Raw genomic sequence first — 25684 nt, 5'->3', positions numbered from 1 at the left:
TTCGAAGTGCTTGCGCTTTCGTTTACGGTATATGATGAGCTTAGTGGAATCAATGATTTGGTGTTTGGGGGGTCGAAATAGGGACTCTTCCAGCTGTTGGATTTCTTGGACTTAGCGGAGGATTTGGTCGGCGGTGATTTGGATGGCGGCGGGGGTCTTGTTCTTAACCCTAGTCTGTCGAGGGAGCTTAAAGGTGGTATCTTTGTAAGAAAGGTAACCTAACAATAGTGTCTCTGAACCTTTTGATGCTGCTGCAGCCACCATGGTTGACGATTGAGAGAGAGAGAGAGAGAGTGTGTGATAGAATAGAAGATATGAATATTATTGTAGAGACATACACACACAGAGAGAGATGATTGGGGAATTCAGATGCTATGTTTGAAGATTGATGATGAATGAGATGAGATGGAAGGGGATTTAGGGGTCTGTATGTATAGGTTGCGCTTCGTTTTCTAACGCGTCAAGTAATTTTTTTCCTAATCCTAGTCAATGTCGGTAATTCCAAAACTTATTTGTAATAAATAATGTTTGCTAGCAATTATTTGGCTAAAATAATAAATAAATACAAAATAAATTAAAATAGTCATAAATAGGGGTGTTATACGTACCAATTAATATATTAATTAGTGTATTAACATATATTATAATATTGTCATTTTAAAATTATGACTCTATCTATTATACAAACTATAAAAATTTAAAATATCTAAAATTATGTTACATCATCCGTTAGTATATTAATTAACATACCAATTAGTATATATAACATTATTCATAATATATGAGGGTTGGTAAATGTCCCAGCCTTTTTACTTTGAACCTCCTTTTTTTTTTTTTTATTGTGTAATTCTACTTATTCCACAAAATTATCTCCTTGTGTCCTTAAAATATTAAATTTTCATTTATTTATTTTATTATAATTTTCATAATATTAATTTTACCCTCATCCTTATCATTACTCCTCTCCTTACATTCTAACCATTCAAACCTCTGCCAATCACTTGCTTATGTTGGCCTTTTTTTTAACCATTTTTTTTTTTTGATATAATTTTGTTTTTTTTAAAAAACGTATAAAAGAAGAGTGATGATACAAAATTTTAAAAATATAGCTCTAATTTGAGCTGGCAAGGCAAAAAAAAAAAAAAAAAGATGTACATATCACATCACAAATTGAATCCATTTTATCAGAACTCTTCTAGAGCTCTCTTTTGAGGATAAAGCTTGGGAGCTCGAATGAGCTCTCCCTGAATCCCCCGAAAATGGAAATAGAGGGAAACAGAGGGAAAAGAGGGTGAGGGAGAGAGAGAGAGAGGGAGAAAGAGAGAGAGGAGAGGAGAGAGGGAAACAGAGAGAGAGAGAGAGGAAGAGAAGCTCGACTGATCGTCGTAACAGCTCGCCGATCGTCGCAGCAGCTCTGCGCCGCCTCGCCTTCGCCCGAGTTTATGCCCCCTCCTGTCCAGTTCTCCCTTCTCCCTTCCCTTCTTTTTCTCCCTTCTCTTCTTCTTCTTCTTCTCCTTTCTTCTTCTTCGTTTCTGATTCAACCCCCCCCAAAAAAAAGGAAAAAACGATGCCGTTTTTTAAATTAGGGGGATTCAGGGGTTGATTTCGAGCTACGTAGTTTTTAAACCTCCAAATCATTTTTGTAAAAAAAATAAAGAAAAACAGTATAATCAAAAAAGGGAAAAAAAAAAAAAAAAACTGACTAAAAAATTGTCGTTTACCCTCGTTCCCGATAAGCAACCTTGTTCACTCAAAAAAGATAAGCAACCCTGTCCACTAAAAACAAGTACAAAAAAATTAAAGAGTAATGATTCATTCCCCTTTTCTCCCACCTCCTTTGATTCACTCTCTCTCTCATTGGTTACCTTTTCTTTTTTTTTTTTCTTTTTTTTCCTGCTCCTCCAATCACCCCATGCCACGTGGCAAAGGGGTAAGGGGGTGACCCAAAAAGGGGTCCCAAGCATTATTCAAAACTAAATAACTGACGTTTACCCTCGTTCCGGATAAGCAACCTTGTTCACTCACTCACTCACTCACCATCTTCTCTTTCATCATGGATTCTCTCTCAAGAACCAACAATTCCTTCACTGAAACCAGATTCGAATATGATCCCAAAACAGACCTAAAAGCTTTCGATGAAACGAAAGCCGGTGTTAAAGGACTCGTAGATGCGGGAGTAGTCAAAATTCCCAAAATCTTCATCAGACCATCCAACGATCCTCCCGAGACACCGAACTCTCGCCTTACGAATTTGCAAGTTCCGATAATAGATCTGGGGGGCATCGACGGCCGTGATCGGCGCGATGAGATTGTGGATGAAATCCGCAGAGCGTCTGAGGAATGGGGCTTTTTCCAAGTGGTGAATCACGGAATCCCTTTCGGTGTGTTAAGTGGAATGATTGATGGCGTTCGTGAATTTAACGAACAAGATTTGGAGGCGAAGAAAGAGTTCTACACGCGTGATCGGAATAGAAAAGTGAGATTCAATAGCAATTTTGATCTGTATCATGCAAAAGCTGCGAATTGGAGAGACACATTGACAATTTCTATGGCGGTTCCTGAACTTGTCCCTGAGGAACTGCCCTCAGCTTGCAGGTATATGTATTTCTACAGTATTTTTTTTTTTTCCTGGGTAGAAAATATGTAATACCGCATCATCCAAGCACGTTCAACATTCCGTTGCTGGGCCTTGCTTGAAAACATACTAAAATAAACCAAACCAAATCTTTAACTCTCATTAAATGGGATCGGCTATATAAATTATTTTTTTTCACTCAACTCTATTAAAAATATTTGGTTTGTCAAATTAATAAATTCACATATCTATTTACAATAATATTTTGTAGCTCGAGATATGTGGCTCGAATAGCCAAAACGACGTTGTTTTGGTTTTTTTCTTGCTTCAGTTTTTTTGGGTGGATAATTTTCTTGCTTCAGTTGCTTTCACATACAGAGGAGAGACAAGGCGAGAGAGCGAAGAGAAGAGAGAAGAGAGGAGGAAGAGAAGGAAGAGAGGATAAAGAGAAGGTGGCGTCTCTCTCTCTCTACCGGTGGCGGCGCCGGTGGGTATCGCCTCTTTCAAACTGTACTTTTTTTTTTGGATCTGGATCTGAAGATGAGGGGAAAAAAAAATGTTGTTGATGATGATGTTGATGTTGATGAAGATGTTGTTGATGATGTGTTGATGAAGATGTTGTTGATGACGTGTTGATGAAGATACTCTGTTTTCTCTACATTTTTTTTTTTTAGTTGATCTGGATTTGATCTGGATCTAAAGATTAGTTCATCAAAAAAAAAAAAAAGATTTGTTGATGATGATGATGTTGTTGATGATGTGTTGATGAAGATACTCTGTTTTCTCTGCATTTTTTTTCTTCTTCATCTTCTTCTTCTTCTTCCTTTTCTTCTTCTTCATCAGAAAAATCTACAGAAAACGCAAAAAAAAAAAAGCAGAAAAAAAAACATCAAAACGACGTCGTTTTGATATCGGGCCATTCGAGTCACGCTAATTTCGAGCTATGAATCAGAACTGATTTATTTATTACACTAGTTAACGTTAATCTAGGTCTACCTTGTCTCTTAGCACTTCCATCTATTGTCACCAGTGACGGAACTAGAAAATTAAATTAGAGGGGATATTTATTAATTACAATATCGAAAATTTTTACAAAAATATTTTACGCAAGTTTTTACAATTGATTTCGAAAAACATAAAAAAAAAGTAATGTTATTTGTAACTAGTATATCATGAATAATAATAATAAAAAAGGATATAAATCTTAAAATAAATTATATAATGATAAATTATTTTTTATATAAAGTCTGATTAAAAATTCAATATAATGGTAATACCACGTCATCATTGGTATGTGATATCACCTACTAATAATAAATAAACACATAGAGAGTGAACCTCACATGTCAAATGTAACTAACAATCCAATAAATTTCATATCTTTATAATGAGATTAATTATACTTGCATGTCACTAATAATTACATTCAAATTTTTTTATAAAATTTTCATAGATAATATGGTTTATAGTAGTCTCTTTATTTTCAATCAAAACAACCATTATTGTTCTCATAATTTTTAAAATGTCATTGACATTTCACTCTAATAATATTTTTGTAATTTTTTATTTAAAATATTTTCTTTATGTTTGCAAAAAAAAAAAAAAAAAAAAAATCCAAAATCCAGGGGGGCACGTGACCCCCCTGGTCCTATACTCCTTTCGCCACTGATTGTCACTGCATCGCATCTATTCACTATTACCTCTGTTAGTTTCAGTTGAATATGACCAAACCATCTCAATCTATTTTCTCTTAATTTGTCTTCTATCGGTGCTAGTGCTATCCATTCACGAATATACTCATTCATAATCTCGTCTTTTCTAGTCTTGCCACATATCCACCTTAGCATCCTCATTTTAGCAACACTTATCTTATCTACATGTTGTTTCTTGGTTGTTCAACACTCTGTCCCATACAACATCACTGGTCTAAAAGTCGTTCTATAGAACTTTCCTTTTAGTCTAGTGGGTACTCGTTTATCACACAGTACCCCAGATGCACTTCTGCACTTAAGCCACCCCATCTTAATTCTATGGACCACATCCGCATCAATCTCCCCTGTTATTGTGATAATCAACCCTAAATAACAAAAATGTTCAGTCTTAAGTAGTTCCGATTCTCAATCTTCACTTCTCCTTTACTTTTATTGTTACTGTTACTAAATTTATATTCTATATACTCTGTCTTAGTTCTACTTATCCGAGAACATTTAGATTCAAGTGCTTCACTCCAAATCTCCAACGTTATGTTAACTCCTTCTCGAGTTTCATCCACTAACATGATATCATCTGTAAAAAGTATACACCATGACATATCATCTTGAATATTTCTCGTCAACTTATTCGTAACTAAAGTAAAAATATAGGGACTTAAGGTAGATCTTTGGTGTAATCCTACAGTAATTGAAAATTCATTTCTCTCTCTAGCAGGCGATCTAATAGTGGTCACCACCCCTTTATACTTGTCTCTAATCACATCAATGTAACCTTTTGTTACCCCTTTCTTCTCTAACACCTACCAGATTATATCCCGAGGCACTCTATTTTATGCTTTCTCAAGATCGATAAACACCATATGAATGTCTTTTTTTCTTTTCTCTATGCTTTTCTATTACTCTCCTCAAAAGATAGATTGCTCCCATTGTTGACTTACCAAGCACAAACCCAAATTGATTCTCTAACACCTCTGTTATATCTCGCAATCGACGTTCCATCACCCTCTCCCACACTTTCATTATATGACACATTAGCTTGATTCCTCTATAGTTGTTGCAATTTTGGACATCTGCTTTATTCTTATAGATTGGCACTAAAATACTGTTCCTCCACTCATCTGGCATGTTCCTAGTCAACAAAATCTTGCTAAACAACTTAGTCAACCAAGCAACCCCCTTCTTACCCAAATACTTCCAAGCTTCAACAGGGATATTATCAGGTCCTAAAGTGTTATTCGATTTTATCTTCTTAAGTGTAATCTCCACTTCAAAGTTCCCAATTCTGCGATAGAATCTATAGTCTTGGTTTTTCTTATTACTGGCTATTTCCTCATTTATTAACGTACCCCATGTTTCTTATTTAATAATTTCCTAAAATAGTTCTTCCACCTCTCCTTAATCTCTTCATCCTTCACTAATACCTTAGAATCCTTACTCTTGATGCACCTAACTTGATGAAAATTTCTTGTTTTCCTATCCCTTAACTTAGCAAGTTTGTATACCCTCTTTTTCCCTTTCTTACTATCTAGTCTAGTGTATAGGTCATCATAAGCTTTCAACTTAGCCTCTCTCATTTCTTTCTTGACCTCCTTATTAGCTAATCTATAGCCCTTAAAGTTTTCCTTAATTCTATCCTTTTACTACTTTTTAAAGCGCTATTTTTTCTCTTTAACTACCGTTTGAACCTCTTCCCTCCACCACCAAGCTTCCCTAGAGTTGGGTCCCTTTTGACTTTCCAAGCACTTCCCTTGAGATTTTCCTCATACAATTGGTCATCGAGTGTCACATAATGGTAGCATTATCTTCCAAGTCCCAAATACCTTTCTTATTCATTCTATTCTTAAATATTTCTAATTTATCCCTTTTTAGGTCCCACTATCTCGTCCTACGATGCCCACTATCCTTCCTAGCTTGGTATTGCTCTTTAATACATAAATATAGTACCAAAATCTTGTGTTGAGACGTCAGGCTTTCTTTAGGAATCACCTTACAGTCATTGCATTTTAGATTGTCCACTTTCCTCACTAAAAAGTAATCTATTTGACTCTTAACTGACCCATTCTTAAAGGTTATCAAATGCTCCTCCCACTTCTTATACATAGTATTGGCCACCACCAAGTCAGACGCCAACGCAAAAATTAAAATACTTTCTCCAGCTTCATTTCTATCACCAAAACCATATCCATTGTCACGACTCGAACTCGCTCCTAAAGGTTCAGACCGTAACCGGCTAGTAATCCTAGATTACATGGCCTCACAGATATAATTGCAAAATGGAATTAAGTAGGGTGAGCAGCGGATATGCCGATCCGCCAAAATCGACCGAACTGAACGATCCGCACCATTTTGGACGGATGCGTGATGATGAGCGGACGGTTGTGAATTGATTTTCTCCAATCCACCAATCTGGCGGACGGATGGCGGATTTGAGACTCCTTTGGTCGCAACCGAACCGCCAAACAGCGAGCACCCCTAGTAATTTATAAGACTTTGTGTTTTCAGTTTGTTTAAATATTCTGTTTGTGTTTTCAATTAAAAAAGAGTTTAAATATTTTGTTGAAAAAAAGTTTTCAATTTGAATATCTTTTTTGAATTGAAAAAAATAAACGTATTATGTGTCTATATTTTTTGATTTTTAAATCTATCTCTAAAAGTAAAAAACAGAAAACATGATATATGTTGGCTGATTTTTGTTTTAAAAAACAGATATAGATATAACAATACAGAGACTACAATCTCTTCTACTGCTCTGTTCATGGTTTTGGTGGTTTGAATTGTTTTTATATTTTAAGAACCACAGATTGTAATACTTTATGTGGATGATGCATACTGTGATTGCAGTATGTGAATAAGGCATGCAGTGATTGTGATATTCTAAGGTTTTAAACTTTCTTACTTTGGATGAGGCATGCAGTGATTGTAATATTTTTTTAAGTCATTGACTGTAATATTTTCTTTTCTTTTTTTTGAGGAAGTGCACAAGTTGAATTATGTTGAAAATTTATAAAATTTTAAACCGTCAAACCGATTCGCATCCATCCGCCAAACCGCCAATTCGCTCAATCCACATCTGCCGGATTGGCGGACAAATGCCGATTGATTTTCTCCAATCCGCCAATCTGGTGGACGGGTGGCGGATTGGAGGTTCCGTAGCCACAACCGATCCACGCCCACCCTTAGAATTAAGTATAGGGGGCTACAAGCGGAAGCAGAATTATAAGACTTTGTCCATTGAGTTGTGCATATATGGCATGAACAGAAACATTTATGCATTAATAACTCACGTGTAAGATACAAACACATAGATATCATATATGATCACAAATAAAAGCCTCGTCTGTGAGGCGTTCCAAAGCTGACTCCACAAAACTTAGGGTAATTCTTTCACAGGTTCATTAGGACTGGACGTCCCGCTGCTCACCAACATGTATATATATATATATATAACAGAGTGAGCTAAAACCAGTGAATGACATCAGAATAAAGAGGTTATATGAATAAGGTCAATACACATAATTAAAATCATAGAGTGACATCATTACATAGCAGAATGACCTTGGGTCCAATACATGACAGAACGACCTGGGGTCCAACGTACAACAGAAGGTAGAGCAGAAAATAGAGCAGAATGGAGTCGAACAGAACATAATATAACGAAACAACTTAGGTTCCAATCCAATACAATACAGCTGTATAATGACCATCTAGTCAACACATAACATACATCTTGGAACGATCTCAGGCCCATCATAAATAGAGAAACAAAACGACCTTGGATCCAACAGATGCATTACAGATGATACATGGATTAGACAAATAAAAGGCTCATTTATACTTTCAAAATGTTGCAGTCAGAAAATAACATATGAGAAAATATTTTTACTAAGATATTACTCACTTTGAGTAGGTCAAGGTCCTTCCACAATGTTTGAACCTACACATTACATACAACCATACCCATTGGAACACATTGTTCAAGCCGAACAAGTAATCTTCTCTTTTCTAATCCAATTATTCATGTTGGTCTCTTACTTATTAGTTTCTTAATGAGTCACAAATCATGCCTAGGAATGCTTAGAAGAAGATGGGAACGAAGATGCGAACAAAGAACAACATGTCGAAGTATGTTGATTTTGGCTTGACTGCTCGAGCCACCAAATGGCACTCGAGCGGACTGCGTGGCCTGCAAAAGTACTGGGAAGGTTTGAAGTTGGCTTGAGCCAATACTTTGTCTCTCGAGTGGTCTCTCAGTATACAAAGAGTTCGCCCGAGCCACCAAGTGGTCGATCGAGCGGTCTGTAAGGTCTGCAAAAGTATTGAGAGCTCGCAATGTGCGCTCGAGCCACCAATTGGTCATTCGAGCAGTCTGTCGAATTTCTGGGTTCTAAAATCTGCAGAAATGGTTCTTCAAGTGGTTTCCAAAGGCAAAAACTCATGCATGGCTTGCTTAAACACTTAGAAATGTTAAACAAAACATAAATTCATGATCCATGGTAATTCATTTGCTCAAAATCTCTTTAATTTAACAAAGATTGAACCAAAACTTTGTGCATGCAAGATTTTTCAACTCTTTCTCTTGTTTTTCAAAAACATGCAATGGAGACTCCAAACCCATGAATTTCTGGAATAATATGCAAGCTATGAACTCACATACAAGTAAGGGTTTCAAAAGCTTAAACCAAAATGATGAAACCAAAGGTAAATTTCCAATGGTGTGCATGCAATTCATCAACTTGTTTAAAGACTCACTTTTCTTACAATTTCCATGAAATTAGTTCAAAGGCATGTTGAAATCATGATGCATGGAAGGTTAGCTACAGAAAATAGGTTCAAGATTCTTACCTAGAGCTTTGATTTCAAAGAGATTAGATGGTCTTCCCTAGTTTCTTCAATCTCTAGCACAAAATGGGTCTCTCCCTCTAGAGCAAACCTTCAATTCTCTCTCTCTTAAGACAAAGATGAACTCAATGAAGCCAAAGGAATAATACAACATTCCTTCAACTCATCAGAATATACACAACAAACACACTCACATTTGAATGAGCAACACGTGCGCGCACATGCACTACTCAAACACACCCATAATAATTGGTCATCTACACTCAGCGCCATCAAATGTTCTACCACAAACTACACTTAATCACATCTTGAATCGTGAGTAGGATTTGATTAGGTACAATTTATGTATCATTCTTAATTAGACACAGTTAATCTTAATTGAGCAAGGTTAAAGCAGAACTTAATTAACCCGAAATAGTTCTAATTGAGGCTCAATTTAATCACAGGCAATTTTACTAAATTGAATTAATTTTTGATAAAGCTTCTCAAATGACTCTAAAAATTATGCCATCTTAATTGAACCAATCAATTTCGGTTTCTGAAGTCACTAAGGCCCTTAATTTCAGTTTCGGGCAGAAATCACAGCATATATTTTATCAATGAATTGATATTCCTACAATTACACATGAAACACATAATTAATCATTCAAAATTAAGCATATATAATATATCATGTAACGGGGTTGTCACATCCACCATGCACCCTTTCATAGCTTAGTTTATCTATTCCTACATGGTCGTTGAAATCTCCACCTATAGCTAGGTTCTCTTCTACGGGTATCTCCTGTAAGATCTCATCCATTTGCTCCCCAAAATCCCTCTTAGTCTAATCATCTAATCTTACTTGGGGGGCGTATGCACTAATAACGTTCACTATATTCCCTCAAATAGCTAGTTTAACTAACATAATCCCATCACCTTTCCTAATGACCGCCATTACATTTTCTACAAGACCTTTGTCAACTATTATTCCTATCCATTCTTGTGTCTATTCTTGACGCTATAATACAGTTTAAACTTGGTGTCCTCAATTTCCCTAGCTTTCTCACTCGTCCATTTAGTTTCTTGTACGTATGCTATACTAACTCTCATCCTAATTATAACATCTACCAATTATGTAATCTTACCAGTTAAAGTTCTTATATTCCATGTGGCTACCGTAAATTTATAGTCTTGGACTAGCTTCTTTAGCCGTGCTCATTTAGAAAAATGCAAAAACTTATGCCCATTTTTCACCGCACCCAAGCATCGATGTGGCGCCCTTTGCTCACTTTTCGAAACACTCGGAGGCAGGCACAACGCGTCACTTGAGGGGAACGACCTAGCATTTAATCGATTGTAAGTAGTATTCATTGTCATAAGGGATCCAAGCGATTTTTTTATGTGTTGGCTGTCGGCTACCTAACACACAACCCTCTTCCTTTACCCGAGCTTGGGACTGGCGGGCAGAGTTGTTAAACAACCCCGGCAGAGTTTTGTTTGAAAACATGCTATTTTCATAATTTTTTTTGACTAAAATATGAGGAAAAATATTTTTTAGATTTTTACAAAAAAAAAAATGTGTAAAAAAATATAGAGGAAAGGGAATTTATTTTATTTTATTTGTATAATTTATCAGTTTTTTTGACTTTTTAGTGACTTTAGGCTAAAATTGTAATTTTGTAAACTGCCAAACAAGGTAATTGAAATAAACACTTTTTGACTTATTTACAAAATCATTTGGAAAGATAAAAATAATCAAATTTTTGCTTTTTTAAAAATTATTCTAATATGGTATCACATCACTTGCAAAACTGTAAATTGACCATATTACTCTCTATGTAATTTTGTTTTTTTTTTGGGCTTATTCGCACACGAGGGTATTTTGGTAACTTCACTTGTTGGCTTATTTCTAACTTCCCAAATGCTTTTTTGTTAGCAAATTTTTTTTTCTTTCTTTCCAAAATAGGCCTTGTGTTTTTGTCTTTTTTTTTTTTTAATTGTTAGATATTTTATTTTATTTTGTCTTTTGAAATAAAAAGAATGAACGATTTTGAAAATATCTACCACTTAGGCCATCTCCCGCCCTTATTCAAATTTAAGTAAAAATTTGTGTAAATGATTTATTTGATATAAAGTGCTTCAATGGATAATGATTTATTTGGAACCTACAAAATGGTTGAAAAATTTTAAGTAAGACATTTGAGTCTCTCTTGGTTTGGGTTATTAAAAAAAATGAATAAAACTCAATTTGATCTAAGTTTGAGTCAAGGAGTGGAGAGGTTTTTGAGTACCCAAATTTAAATTTGACATAGGTTTGAGATAGGATTGGAGATGCTCTTACATATCATTTTCATTTTTATTCAAAATTTTGAAAAACAATTTGGTATTTCCTAAAAAGATAGTTGTTCTCATAAAATTTTTCAGAGCAGTTTTTGGCATGTTCTATGGAAAACGAAAACATAAAACAAAAACAAAACCAAACATGCCACAACTGTTGTTGGAAGCTTAGGGTTAGAAACCTACCTACTAGTCCAAACATGAAAGGGTTCAGCATGTATTTTCTAGTACTACTCATTTTGTGATTGTTTTAGATGGATTTCTTATTTCTTTTCAGTTCTAATCATTTTGCTGTGACATTCTATGCATCTTTTGGGCTAATTTACATATATACTGCTTCCATATGTAGTCCATGGTGTCAAATTTTCAAATAGGACCAATACATCAACTCTTTCAAAACACAACACAATACAACCTAATATGAGCTTCTTTTGTTTTAAATTTGCAGAGATACAACACTAGAATATATGAGCCATATTACAAAGTTGGGAGAGACTTTTTTAGAGTTATTATCAGAAGCTCTTGGCCTGAAACCAGATCACCTAAGTTTAATGGATTGTGGCAAAGTGTGCAGCTTAGTCTGTCATTACTATCCAGCATGCCCCGAGCCGGAACTAACTTTGGGAAATAGCCAACATTCGGACCCTGCATTCCTCACTCTTCTTTTAACAAACCAAATTGGAGGCCTTCAAGTCCTGCACCAAAATCAATGGGTTGATGTTGAACCTATTGAAGGAGGGTTGATTATTAATGTTGGCGACTTTCTCCAGGTTTGCTTGTACTATGACTACTTAGTTCGTTTTCTGATAATTTGCTCGAATTTGTTCAAAATTTCTCAAGGTAACTTTTACAATTGATGCAGATTGTATCAAATGACAAGTTCAAAAGTGTCGACCACAGAGTGGTGTCTAACCGCGTTGGACCAAGAATGAGTGTCGCTTTTTTTCTCTCAGGTGTTTCAGTGCCACCAAAGCTTTATGGTCCTATCAAAGAGTTAGTATCAGAAAAAAATCCCCCTTTGTACAGAGAATTCACATTAAGTGAACACTTTGGCAAGTTTTTTTCTGGGGCACTTGATCAATCTATTCTTGATTCTTATAAGCTGTAATTTAAACAGGTAATACAAGTTCTCATACATCGTATCTGTAACAAATGAAGAAAGCTTCTACTATTTGCTTCTATATATTGTATTGTACATCTTTGAAGGATTAGCCGTTTGAAATTATTGTCTTCCACATGTACTTCTAACAATTTCAACAGTTTGTTTAAAAATAAAAAAATTGTATGAGGATGTTGAAGTTGTTGGTTAGTGTGGATCCTAATATGTACTACACACTAACCACTAGAACGGGAACTATTTATTGATGATATTTCATAGCTATACTATGTAGTTATAGTTAAAGTCTTGCATCTCTTTGTATTGTATTGTAATTTTTAACTCTTTTAGATGGTAGTGAATAACAATTGTGGACTTGGACGTATCCAGGTAGTCTGATAGGCAAAGATAGCGTCTGACAACTAAGATGGAAATCCTACACAGAAAGGCTGAACCACATAAATCTTTGTATTCTTATGTTTTTAATTTCAGATTCTTGTCTTTTTTGTTTTTTGGTATTTCATATCTCACTGATCCTGATTAGATTTATCAGTACTTAATAGAAGCAAGATATGTTAGCTGTTTGTGGATTCTTGATATGAATTTACCATCTTGGCACAACATGACACTTGCATTTCTATAAAATTGAATCCCCTTTTTATATATTTTTGGTATCTGCCAAAGATATAGTGAAAGTTAACATTATTAAGCGTCGCATGAAGCGAATGTCACGAGTTTGAATCCATGATATGGGACAGGGGATAGCATGTATCCCTTGCAGGATGTTATGTGGGATCACCACCTTGTTTATGATCTCCTTACCTAAATTATGTTAGGTTTGGTGATTACAGTAAACCAGTTTTTGCATCAAAATACATACCATGATAATAATTTTTTTAATTTACTTCTTCAATTGTCTTCAAGAATTATTGTAAGGGAAAATTATAAATCAGTGCACATGACCACAAATAATCACAAACACATGGAGGATTGTAAAAGTGGCACCTTAAGAAGATTCTCATTCTTTAGCAAATAATTGCCCTAGTTCTTACTGATTGGTAATTTCCTTTTATTGAAAGTTACGAACTAATGTGATTATCTTATAAAGATTATGGTTATGTTATGAAAGGTGTAGCAAAAATGCTACGAATCATTTGCAGTGAGCAATATTATGAACCTTTTTTGTGTGAAAAGTTACGATATATTTTACTCCCGAACCAAATTTGACTTCGGGAGCTAGTAGCCACACTGATTCTGCCTTCGTGACCATCCTTTTACAAGACCAAATAGGTGGCCTCCAAGTTCTTCACCAGAATCAGTGGGTTGATTTGCCCCCCACCCCTAGTGCTCTTGTGGTCAACATTGGAGATCTTCTGTAGGCATTTATAAATTACTTGGACTTTTCTTAGGTGTGCCTTGCATATGGTATGCAAGGCATTTATCCCCTTTCTATTTTGCATTTTGTTAGGTCCCTTGATTGTCAAATCCGGGTATAAAACTCTATGTTGAACAAGTTGTAATTTTCCTGTGTTTTTTGTTCTTCCCGCTCGAGCGGGACTATTGGCGCTCGAGCGTAGATTGTTGTCTCTCAGTATTTTGTCAGGTCTGTAAAAATACTGGAAGGTATGATTTCGCGCTCGAGCGGGTCATCGAGCGCTCGAGCGGAACTCTGTTTTATTGTACGCAGTTTTTGCTGAAACCGCTCGAGCGGGATGTTGGACGCTCGAGCGGAGATCGCGGACTTAGGAATCCTATTTATATCTATTTAGGTTGTTTTTAGGACTACTTTTCCAAGATCTGATTCAAGAGTCCTAGGGTTTTGTTGGAAGTTTTCTTCTGAGGTTTTTTATGAGTTTTCCTTGATGTTTTGAGAAGAGTTGTTCAATTATGATCTAAGATACATACATCAAGGAGTTGGTTACTTTAAATTCAAGAGAGATCTCTTCGGTGGATTCCGAAGATTCAAGCGTAGAGTATCAAAAGGAGTTTGATTCTGTACGTAGTCGTTCATTCGACAAGTGAAGTTGTGGATTCAACTTCAGGATTGATCAGTTCTGAGACGAAGGCGTGGTGAAAGAGTTACAGAAGATTCAAAGGCAAATTGATTGAGTGGGGTAATTTGTGTGTTATCTTTGTAATCTTTCTTTCTTCAGTAGTGGATTGATTAGTGGCGTTTCGCCCGTGGTTTTTGATTACAAATGAAGGTTCTTCAATTGTGATTTTTTCCACGTAAAAATCGTTTGTGTCGATTTATTATTTATTCCGAAAAACAAACAATCTAAATCACTTTCGTAAGTGCTTGTTGGTTTAGATTGTGTGTTTTGGATACTTGGGATTTGGAATATTTTAATCTTGATCTAATCACGAATCACTTAGGATTTTCAATTGGTATCAGAGCGGGTCACTCATTTTTAAAAAAAATATAGGAGTGTGATTTTGTGTGATTAGTGATATGGATTCTATTCGTGAAGGTAACTCGACCCATAGACCTCCTTTACTCAATGGTACAAACTATTCTTATTGGAAAGCTCGTATGAGAGCGTTTTTAAAATCCATCGATGAGAAAGTTTGGCACAGCGTAATCTATGGGTGGAGTGAACCTACTATCACCATTGATGGTGTTGATATTCCTAAACCCCTTGATAAATGGGACACTACTGATTACCAAAACTCGAGTTGGAACAGTAAGGCTCTCAATTCCCTGTTTTGCTCTGTCACACCTGAAGAATTTCGTCGTATCTGCACGTGTGAGGTAGCAAAAGAGGCTTGGGACATTCTTGAAACAATTCACGAAGGTACTACTTCTGTCAAAAGGTCAAAACTTCAACGTCTCACCTCATCCTTTGAAACCCTTTTTATGAGCGATGAGGAGACGTTTGATGATTTCTATGCAAAACTTAGTGATATCGTGAATTCCTGTTTCACACTCGAGGAAAAAATCCCGGAAGCTAAAATTGTTGGAAAAATTTTGAGGTCTTTACCCGAGAGGTTCCAACCAAAAGTGACAGCCATTGAGGAGGCTCAGAATGTTGATACCCTCAAGCTTGATCAATTGGTTGGAAACTTGCAGACTTATGAAGCCCACCAGATTTCAAAGAAAAAAACAAAAAGAAAGTGTGGCTTTCACTAGTGCTCATGAGTCTACAAAAACTCCGGAGGTTGAATTTGATTTAGAGTTTGAGATGACGGCTATGTTTACTAAACAATTTAAATTTTTTTTGAAGAAGATACAGACAGGGCTGACAATCCGAGCAGTCAGAGAGCCCTGATCACTATTCGTGGAGCAATTTCTACTGAAGAACAGCAACGGGTTGTTCATTGCACAAAGGCTAAAGAGGCATGGGAAATTTTGAGCCAATTCCATGAAAGAGGAAATTCACCTTCACTACCATCCAGCAACCTTCCTGTCTTAGTTGCTAGACTGGATGAGGTCAAGGAGAATGAAGAGCAAAAAGAGGATGATGAAACATCTGAAGATAATGATGAGATCAATGGCGATGAACTACAACAAGCCTACGAAAAGCTGTATGAGGAATCTCTGAATTTGTCCAAAATCAACGGCAAACTCTCTCTCAAGCTCAAAACATGTGAGAGTGAGAATGTCAGGCTCAAAGGAGAACTTGCAACAGCAAAGCAGAATATCATCAAGATCTCTAGTGATAGGCAAGAATTATGTGGAAAACTTCTATCCTGTGAAACTGAAAGGAATGAACTCCTAAAGGTGTATTCCACATATGAAGAAAAGTTTGAAAGTCTTGAGATGTCACAAGTTACATTGGAAGAGAGAGTCTGTCAAAAAGATGAAGAACTCCGTGTTGCTAGAGCCACTATTGCCATGTGGAACAAAGGTTCCAAATCTTTAGAGGACATCCTCGGGTCTCAACAAATGGGTTGTGACAAAAGCGGGCTAGGTTATGGTGCAACAGCTCACAAGGGACAGGCCTCCACTTCTTATGACATGAAGACTCAAGCAAAGGGAAAGTTGAAGGTAGACCAGGCTGATCTTTCTCTTCATCCACCTAAAGTTGGTAAGATCAACAAAAGGGAGGTAAAACCTGTTTTCATTTGTCATCACTGTGGTAGGTATGGCCACATTTGTCCTTATAGTTTTGAATTGTTTGGTAAGGTGTCTCAAAAGGGTAGAAATTCGAAAACTTTTTGGGTTAGGAGACAACCTTATATGTCTAGGAAAAATACCAAGACTAAAAAGATTTGGGTGAGAAAAGATGATTTGACTTGTTTAGTTGTTCACACTGCTCTAAAAGCACGTGATTTCCACATGTGGTATCTTGACAGTGGGTGCTCTCGTCATATGTCCGGTAACAAATCTTACTTCACCTCCCTTGAAAAATATGATGGAGGAATTGTTACTTTTGGAGATGGCGGCACTTCTAGAGTCATTGGTAAGGGCTCTATAAGTGTTGCTGGTCTTCCTAAGCTCGAAAATGTTCTTCTTGTTGATGGTCTTAAAGCAATTTTTTTGAGCATTAGTCAAATGTGTGATTCCCATCATGAAGTATTGTTTTCAAAAAATAAATGTGAAATTTTGGATAAAAAGGGAAATACTATCTTACATGGGGTTCGCACATCTGATAACTGCTATGGGATTGTTACTACTAATGATCTCACGTGTCACTCTGCCATCATTAGTAACATTGACCTGTGGCATCAAAGATTAGGTCACATGAATTTCAAAGACCTAACTAAGATAGCCAACAAAGAGCTTGTGAGAGGAGTACCTAAATTGGGTAAGAATTTGAGCCATGTGTGTGGACCATGTCAACTTGGAAAGCAAACCCGTGCCCCTCATAAAAAGGTGAACAGCTTTACAACCAAACGTCCTCTTGAATTGGTTCACATGGATTTAATGGGTCCTACTCGCACTGAAAGCATCGGAGGTAAAAGATACATTTTTTTAACTGTTGATGATTTTACTCGATTTTCATGGGTAAATTTTTTAAAGGAAAAATCTGATATGTTTGATGCTTTCCAGGCCTTAGTCTTTAAAATCCAAAATGAACAAGGTGTTTCCATTGGTCGTATCATAAGAATCCGAACCGATCATGGTCGTGAATTTGAAAATAGTTCGTTTTCGGATTTTTGTGATACACATGGAATTAAGCATGAATTTTCTGCACCCATTACTCCACAACAAAATGGAGTTGTTGAGAGGAAGAACAGGGTTGTTCAAGAAATGGCTAGGGTCATGCTCCTTAGTAAGAAACTTCCTCCAAAGTTTTGGGCCGAAGCCCTAAATACTGCTGTTTATGTCATAAATCGCGTGTATTTAAGGCCTGGCACTTTACAAACTCCATATGAATTGTGGAAGGGATTGAAACCTAATGTAAAATACTTCAAAACTTTTGGGAGTAAGTGCTACATTTTCAAAGATAGAGAGCCTTTGGGCAAATTTGACTCCCGAAGTGATGAATGTATTTTTCTAGGGTATTCAACCACTAGTAGGGCTTTTCGAGTCTATAACCTGCGAACTTCATCTTTAATGGAATCTATCAATGTGGTTATAGATGATACAGGTGCACCTACTCCAGCAACATATGAGGATGACAATGATGAGTCTCCAATCTTGGATACTGAACCACAAAATCAAGGAGAAGCTGTGGACCAATCACAAGAAAGTGTTACAGCTCCATCCTCACAGGTAAGTTCAAATCCAAAGAGTGCTCCAAAGGACATCTCTCCTGTTGCACCTGTCACCGCAAGTCCTGAGCTAAAACCATCAGCTAGGGTGAAACTGAATCATCCAGCTCAACAGGTCATTGGAAGTGTTTCAGATCGAATGAAAACTTGAAGACAGATTCGGGATGAGGTATCACATATGTGTTATGTTTCATTAATTGAACCTAAGAATTTTAAAGAGGCCTTGCTAGATGATAGTTGGGTCAATGCTATGCATGAAGAATTAGGTCAATTTGAACGTAACAAAGTTTGGACTCTAGTTCCCAGACCTAGAGACATGAATGTGATAGGTACCAAGTGGATCTTTAAAAATAAATCTGATGAGAATGGTACAGTTGTTAGGAATAAAGCTAGGTTGGTTGCTCAAGGCTACACACAAGTAGAGGGTGTTGACTATAATGAGACGTTCGCCCCAGTTGCACGTCTCGAATCTATTCGTATTTTGCTTGGTGTTGCATGTTTTCTTGGCTTTAAATTGTTTCAAATGGATGTGAAAAGTGCCTTTTTGAATGGGTACTTGAGAGAAGAGGCATATGTTGAGCAACCAAAAGGGTTTGAGGACCCTAAATGCCCTAATCATGTCTACAAGTTAGACAAGGCTTTGTATGGATTGAAACAGGCCCCTCGAGCTTGGTATGATAGACTTACTACATTTCTTCTTGATAATGATTTTCAAAGGGGTAGTGTGGATAAGACTTTATTTGTGAAACATACTAAGTCTCATATTCTTGTTGCTCAGATTTATGTTGATGATATTGTGTTTGGATCCACTGCTGAACATCTTGTGAAATATTTTTCGGATTGCATGACACATGAGTTTGAGATGAGCATGATGGGAGAGTTGTCTTATTTTTAGGGTCTTCAAATTAAACAGTCTCCCTCAGGTATATATGTGTCTCAGTCTAAGTATGCGAAAAATCTTGTGTCTAAGTTTGGTCTTGAGTCTGCCAAACATGCACGCACTCCCATGAGCACCAGCCTTCACCTCTCCAAAGATTCCTCTGGTATTGATGTTGATCCTACCCTCTATAGGAGTATGATAGGGAGTCTTTTGTACCTCACAACCAGTCGTCCTGATATCGCTTTCAGTGTAGGTGTTTGTGCCCGTTACCAAGCTAGTCCTAAAGAGTCTCATCTTCTTGCTGTCAAACGCATCATTAAATATGTTAATGGGACATTGGGGTATGGGGTTTGGTTTTCTGCTGATACTACAGCTGAGATTACTGGTTTTTCTGATGCCGATTGGGCTGGGTGTGCTGATAATAGGAAAAGTACATCCGGGGGGTGTTTTTACCTTGGGAATAATCTGGTTTCCTGGCATAGTAAAAAGCAAAATGCCATCTCTCTCTCGACTGCTGTGGCTGAGTACATTGCTGCAAGGAGTTGTTGTGCACAAATGCTGTGGATGAAGCAAATGCTTCATGATTATGGGATAGAACAAAACACTCTCACTCTTTTCTGTGATAACACAAGTGCCATAAACATTTCAAAAAATCCTGTCCAACACTCTCGCACCAAACACATTGACATACGTCATCATTTTATTCGAGAGTTAGTGGAAGAGGGCCTTGTTGTTCTTGAGCATATTCCCACTGAGCATCAAAATGCTGATATTTTTACAAAACCCCTTGATCTTCTTCGGTTTGAGTTCCTTAGAAAGACTTTGGGTGTCATGCTCGATCACTAGAGTGTTACTTGTTTCTTGAGTAGGTGTAAGTGTTTTGCCTTATGTATGCTTGGATGTGATAATCTCATTGTCATTGATATCTGTTTTACTTGCATCCAATTTTTTATGTACACTACTCATGCTGCTTACAAGATCTCATTGTTCATTGGTCATAGCTCATTTTGAATGCCTATACTCATTAACCTCATGATCTCATTCTGTACACATCCTTGAGATTAATTGTTGCAGGGGTTTCCGCACATGTGATCAAAGTTCTCTATGGACCACTAACAGTGTTTCTTGTACTTTTATAGTGGAATTGACCGATACTAGCATATCATGGGTGATGTTGAGTCTCTTAACCATCTACCATCTGTTTTTCACTTCCACGGTTTCTCCCTCAGTTCTTTGAAGTCCGGGCATTAGGAAAAGGCTACCTCAGAGGCACCAACCTGGCCATCCTTTATGATTTCATTCTTCTCTGGTTTGGTTTCCATACTCTTGAGAGTGAATGCCACCAGTGAGTGCCCACAAGAAAGAAAATGTTAAAAAAAAGAAAAAGAAAAAAAAGGAAGGACTCATTGATTGAGGGGGAGCCTCCGCATTTACTCAACAAATACCCCGTGATTCCTAGTGATTTGACTTTTCTCTGTATTGTTGAGTTACTCTTGATGGAGGTCCAGCCATCCGATCACTACTAGGATTAACTCTAGCTCAGTGACCTCTCATGGATTGCACACGCAAACTTTCTTTTGTGAGCTCTCATGTTGGATTTTGAGTTGTACATTCTCATGTAGCTTATGATCATTGATTATATTTTATCTGCCTTGCTCATGATTTCCAGTGTCATTTTTTTTTCAAAAATTTGCAAGTTTACGGAATTCATGAATTGCGGATTATTTCATCTTCGTCGTCAATTTTGGCTAAATGTGATCATCTACTTTTGTCCCAGGTTTCTTCTAGATATTGAGTTTCTTGTTTTAAATAAAAAAAAAATAATTGTTTTTTTCCCCGCTTGAGCGGATATCTCCACGCTCGAGCGTGTTTTTTTTCCTTGCAGCAGTTTGCTCTTTGCTTTACAGTTCTGAGAGAGGTATTTTTGCGCTCGAGCGTCCTTCTTCGAGCTCGAGCGGGTGTCAGCTTGCCCTGATGCATGCTCGAGCGTTCATACCTACGCTCGAGCGGACTTATTTTGTATAAAACTCCCTCCCTCGACTCTTCAGGTCATTTTTTTCTCTCCTCTTCAGTTTCTCAGACCTAGGGTTTGGCTCGTGGGTTTCGCGTGGTCGATTTCACCTTCCTTCTTCCTCCTCCTTGCTGATTTCACCTTTGGTAGGTTTTACCCTCTCTTCTCCTCTGTTTTTCTCTGTAATTTGGGCACATTTGGGGGTTGTCTTTCGGGTTTTTTGGTTTCTTTTGTGCTTCATTTTTTTCCCCTTTCTCTCACACACTATCACTGCATCGTCCTGTTTTCCTCTTGTTGCATTTCATGTTTGTGTGTATGAAGTCAGTGTTGTCCATTCGCCCTAGGGTTGTGAGTTCCACATGCTTGAGGTATTTGTGTTTGTGTTACAGGTTTGAGCAACTATTTTGACCACATAATAGAATAGTGTTGCCCTAGGAGTTCTCTTGGTTTTTATATCAGTGATTAGCTTCACTAGGTCATTGCTCTTCTCCCATTGCCATTATGCCCATTTTTTGCATTCTGCATTTCATTGATATTTATCCTCCATGTTTATGCCATGTTATCATTGATTTTGGCCTCCATGTTTATAAAATAATATCATTGATATTTGTCCTTTATGATTATGCATTATGCATTGATATTTGTCCTCCTTGTTTAATGTTACTAATGTTCTCTGTTTTGTGCCTGTTTTGCTCTTTGGGGTTGGTTTCTTTTTGGCTTTGTTGGGTTTTCGGGTTTTAGTCATCTCTCATCTCATCATGTCCGCCCCTAAACGCCGAAAGGCGACAGTGTCTCGCCCTACCTTTAATTCTGAGCGGTTTAAGACTACTAAGCAAGACAAGTTGTTCCATAAATCTTTTGAGCCTCGCACTGTTCACCTAGAACGGAATGTCCAGCCTACCACTTTCGAGTCCATCCCTATCCGTCCATTGTTTGATCCTCTAGGTGGTGATTTGGTGTTATCTTTTTCTGGGCGTCAAAATCTCGACTGGGTCTGAGAATTTTACTGCAATATTGAGCAAATTAGTGATTTTGAGCCTTCATTCACTACTTGGGTTCGGTCCAAATCCATTTCAGTCACACCTGCTCTCATTCGCCATCTTCTTCAGATTGAACAAGTGTACCCCCAACACTATCCTTTTCCTATCCCAGGCCGTCCTACCTGTGATTTCAATACTGTGACTGAGGTGTTATGTGGTTCTTCCCGTCCTTGGCCTACGGGCGCTTTGATTAAACAGTTTGAACTTCTTCCGGAGTTTAGACTGCTTAATCTGATTGTTTGTGCAAACATCCTTGTGACCACTCACTCCTCCGAAATTAATCAAGACCAAGGTTTTGTTTTGTTTTGTATCGCTCGTCACATGTCTATTGATCTAGCTACCCTGATTATTAGGAAAATGATAGGAGTTTCTGGGAATAAACAGTTAGGCCTTCCTTATGGGTGTTTGATCAACCGTCTTTTATTTGAACTTGGGGTTCGCGTGTTCGAGGATGATGAGTTTGCCTTCCCCTCCCGACCTTTCACAAAGAAAACTATTTCTCAGAGTCGGGCTCATGTTAAGGGGGAGTTTTCTCGGGCTGATCCTTCTGCAGGTACCACTGCTGGCCTCGCTGAGGAGGCTGAGTTTGATGCTGCAGCAGCCGGGGGTGAGGAGGATACTACTCCACCTGTTCCACCTCACACTTTTCATGATCAGCTTCAGCATTTTGAGGAGGCTATGACCTGGAGGCTGGACTTTCTCGATGCCCGTTTTGATGCCTTTGATGGTCGTCTTGGTCAGTTAGAGCAGACTGTCGCTCACACTACTTCTCAGCTGGACCACATCATTTCCTTACTGACGCTTCAGCCACCACCCCCTCCACCTGGTGCATGATTGATTGCTTCCTTGTTTCCCGGTCAAAAAGGGGGAGAGTTTGGTCTTGCTGTGGTGTATTGGTGTATTGGTGTATGGTGCTCATCCTTCATTGGTGATATTGATGGTACATTTTTTTTGTAAGATGGTTATTTTGTTTTGTTCATATGGATATTTTGTTCATTTGGTTATGTCACATGGATATTTTGTTCATATGGATATTTTGTTCCTTTGGTTCTGTCGGATGGATATGTTTTGATATATTCTTATACAGTTCCACAAGTTTTGGTTTTTTTGGTATGTTGCTAGCCTTTTCTCAGGTGAATGTTGGATGAAGAATTGGATTGATTGGATTGATGGACTGATACATGGCAATATTGGCAAGATTGGTTGTTTATAGAGTTGTTTTGAGTTTTTTTTATTTTGTTTTTAATCTTGTCTAGTGCGTGTGTTTAAGGACATTTGTTTAGAAAGGTTTTGTCTGGGAATTGACAAAGGGGGAGATTGTTAGGTCCCTTGATTGTCAAATTCGGGTACAAAACTCTGTGTTGAACAAGTTGTAATTTTCCTGTGTTTTTTGTTCTCCCCGCTCGAGTGGGACTATTGGCGGTCGAGCGTAGATTGTTGTCTCTCAGTATTTTGTCAGGTCTGTAAAAATACTGGAAGGTATGATTTCGCGCTCGAGCGGAACTCTGTTTTGTTGCACGCAGTTTTTGCTGAAGCCGCTCGAGCGGGATGTTGGACGCTCCCGCTCGAGCGGAGATCGCGGACTCAGGAATCCTATTTATATCTGTTTAGGTTGTTTTTAGGACTACTTTTCCAAGATCTGATTCAAGAGTCCTAGGGTTTTGTTGGAAGTTTTCTTCTGAGGTTTTTTATGAGTTTTCCTTGATGTTTTGAGAAGAGTTGTTCAATTATGATCTAAGATACATACATCAAGGAGTTGGTTACTTTAAATTCAAGAGAGATCTCTTCGGTGGATTCCGAAGATTCAAGCGTAGAGTATCAAAAGGAGTTTGATTCTGTACGTAGTCGTTCATTCGACAAGTGAAGTTGTGGATTCAACTTCAGGATTGATCAGTTCTGAGACGAAGGCGTGGTGAAAGAGTTACAGAAGATTCAAAGGCAAATTGACTGAGTGGGGTAATTTGTGTGTTATCTTTCTAATCTTTCTTTCTTCAATAGTGGATTGATTAGTGGCGTTTCGCTCGTGGTTTTTGATTACAATTGAAGGTTCTTCAATTGTGGTTTTTTTCACGTAAAAATCGTTTGTGTCGATTTATTATTTATTCTGAAAAACAAACAATCTAAATCACTTTCGTAAGTGCTTGTTGGTTTAGATTGTGTGTTTTGGATACTTGGGATTTGGAATATTTTAATCTTGATCTAATCACGAATCACTTAGGATTTTCACATTTACACCTTTTATGTATTGGGTTTGACGACATTTTTTGAAAGTTTACACGTTGGTGATTTGCTAAACGGATCCGTTGCAGGTAAATTAATTAAATAATATAATATGTTAATAATTTCACAAAAAGGGTGTAAACTTTCACAAAAATGGTGCAAGTGTTTTGACGAAAACATATAAACTTTCAGAAATGCGTGTAATCTTTCACTAAATGGTGTAAGATATAAACTTTCAGGAAAAGGTGTAAACCTTCAGAAAATGGTGCAATGGTTTTGACGAAAAGTTATAAACTTTTAGAAATGGGTGTAAACTTTCACAAAATGGTGTAAGGTATAAATTTTCAGGAAAATGTGTAAACCTTCAGAAAATGGTGCAATGGTTTTGACCAAAAGGTATAAACTTTCAGAAACTTTCAGAAATGGGTGTAAACTTTCACAAAATGGTGTAAGGTATAAATTTTCAGGAAAATGTGTAAACCTTCAGAAAATGGTGCAATGGTTTTGACGAAAAGGTATAAACTTTCAGAAATGGGTGTAAACTTTCACAAAATGGTGTAAGGTATAAACTTTCAGGAAAAAGTGTAAACCTTTAGAAAATGGTGCAAGGATTTTGACGAAAAGGTTTAACTTTCAGAAATCAGTGTAAACTTTCACAAAATGGTGTAAATATTTTGATGAAAAGGTATAAGTTTAGAAAAAATTTCAAAAAAGGTGTAATGTTTCAGAAAAAGTGTAAAATTTAGTTTAGTGTAAATTTTATCGACAAATAATAGTTTAGTCGCTAAAGGCTTGAAATTTTATTACCATCGGCCCCCCTCTTCTCTGTTTCCCACCAACACTTTCTCTGTTCTCTCTCACACGCACACAGAATAGTCACCACCAATCCTGACCCTCACTGACCACCCAAGCATCGGTGGCCTCCGGTGCTCACTGCTGTCTGACATCACCACCTCCACGGCGACCGCTACGGCCATTGCCACCGCCGCTGCCGCAAATCAAAGTTTTTTTCTCTCTCGCTATCGATCTTGGTCTCTCTCTGTTGATCCCCGTCGGCCTATTCTCCGTTGATGTCGGTCTCTCTCTGTCGATCCCTATCTATCTCGGTCAGTCTCCAGCGATCTTGGTCTGTTTGTGTCCATGTCGGTCTCTTCTCTGTCGATCTCTGTCGATTTCGGTCCCTCTCTGTCGATCTCGGTCTAGTTGTCTCTATCAATCACTGTCCATCAAGGTCTCTATGTCTGTCGATCTCAGCTATCTCTCTCTCTCTGTCTGTCCCTTGCTCTATATTAAAAACAGTTCTCTTTTACATTGACATACTTGGTTGGATTTGG

General features: G+C 37.4%; 3 protein-coding genes across 3 annotated transcripts in view; 2 read left to right on the top strand and 1 right to left on the bottom strand.

Annotated features, from left to right (window-relative positions):
- LOC114308592 (1-aminocyclopropane-1-carboxylate oxidase homolog 1) overlaps positions 1–25684 on the top strand; it is a 159022-nt gene that overhangs the window by 31947 nt on the left and 101391 nt on the right. The window lies entirely within an intron of this gene.
- The window catches only part of LOC114311358 (uncharacterized), a 218702-nt gene that overhangs the window by 95815 nt on the left and 97203 nt on the right, over positions 1–25684 (bottom strand). The gene's annotated exons all lie outside the window — the stretch shown is intronic.
- LOC114263883 (1-aminocyclopropane-1-carboxylate oxidase homolog 12-like) lies at positions 1975–12754 on the top strand. Its single transcript, XM_082875536.1, has 3 exons — positions 1975–2595; positions 11894–12215; positions 12308–12754. The coding sequence occupies exons 1-3, from the start codon at positions 2054–2056 to the stop codon at positions 12551–12553; spliced, it is 1110 nt and encodes a 369-aa protein (XP_082731662.1). The 5' UTR covers positions 1975–2053; the 3' UTR covers positions 12554–12754.

This window comes from Camellia sinensis, chromosome 6 (genome assembly GCF_055761805.1).
Source record: "Camellia sinensis isolate YWXY chromosome 6, ASM5576180v1, whole genome shotgun sequence".
Lineage (NCBI taxonomy): Eukaryota > Viridiplantae > Streptophyta > Magnoliopsida > Ericales > Theaceae > Camellia > Camellia sinensis.
This window is presented reverse-complemented; position numbering and strand designations above follow the sequence as displayed.

Coding starts and splice junctions, on each gene's coding strand:
- LOC114263883 (XM_082875536.1), top strand. CDS start 2,054: ATGGATTCTCTCTCAAGAACCAACAATTCCTTCACTGAAACCAGATTC. Junction 2,596..11,893: donor GAACTGCCCTCAGCTTGCAG/GTATATGTATTT, acceptor TTAAATTTGCAG/AGATACAACACTAGAATATA. Junction 12,216..12,307: donor ATGTTGGCGACTTTCTCCAG/GTTTGCTTGTAC, acceptor CAATTGATGCAG/ATTGTATCAAATGACAAGTT.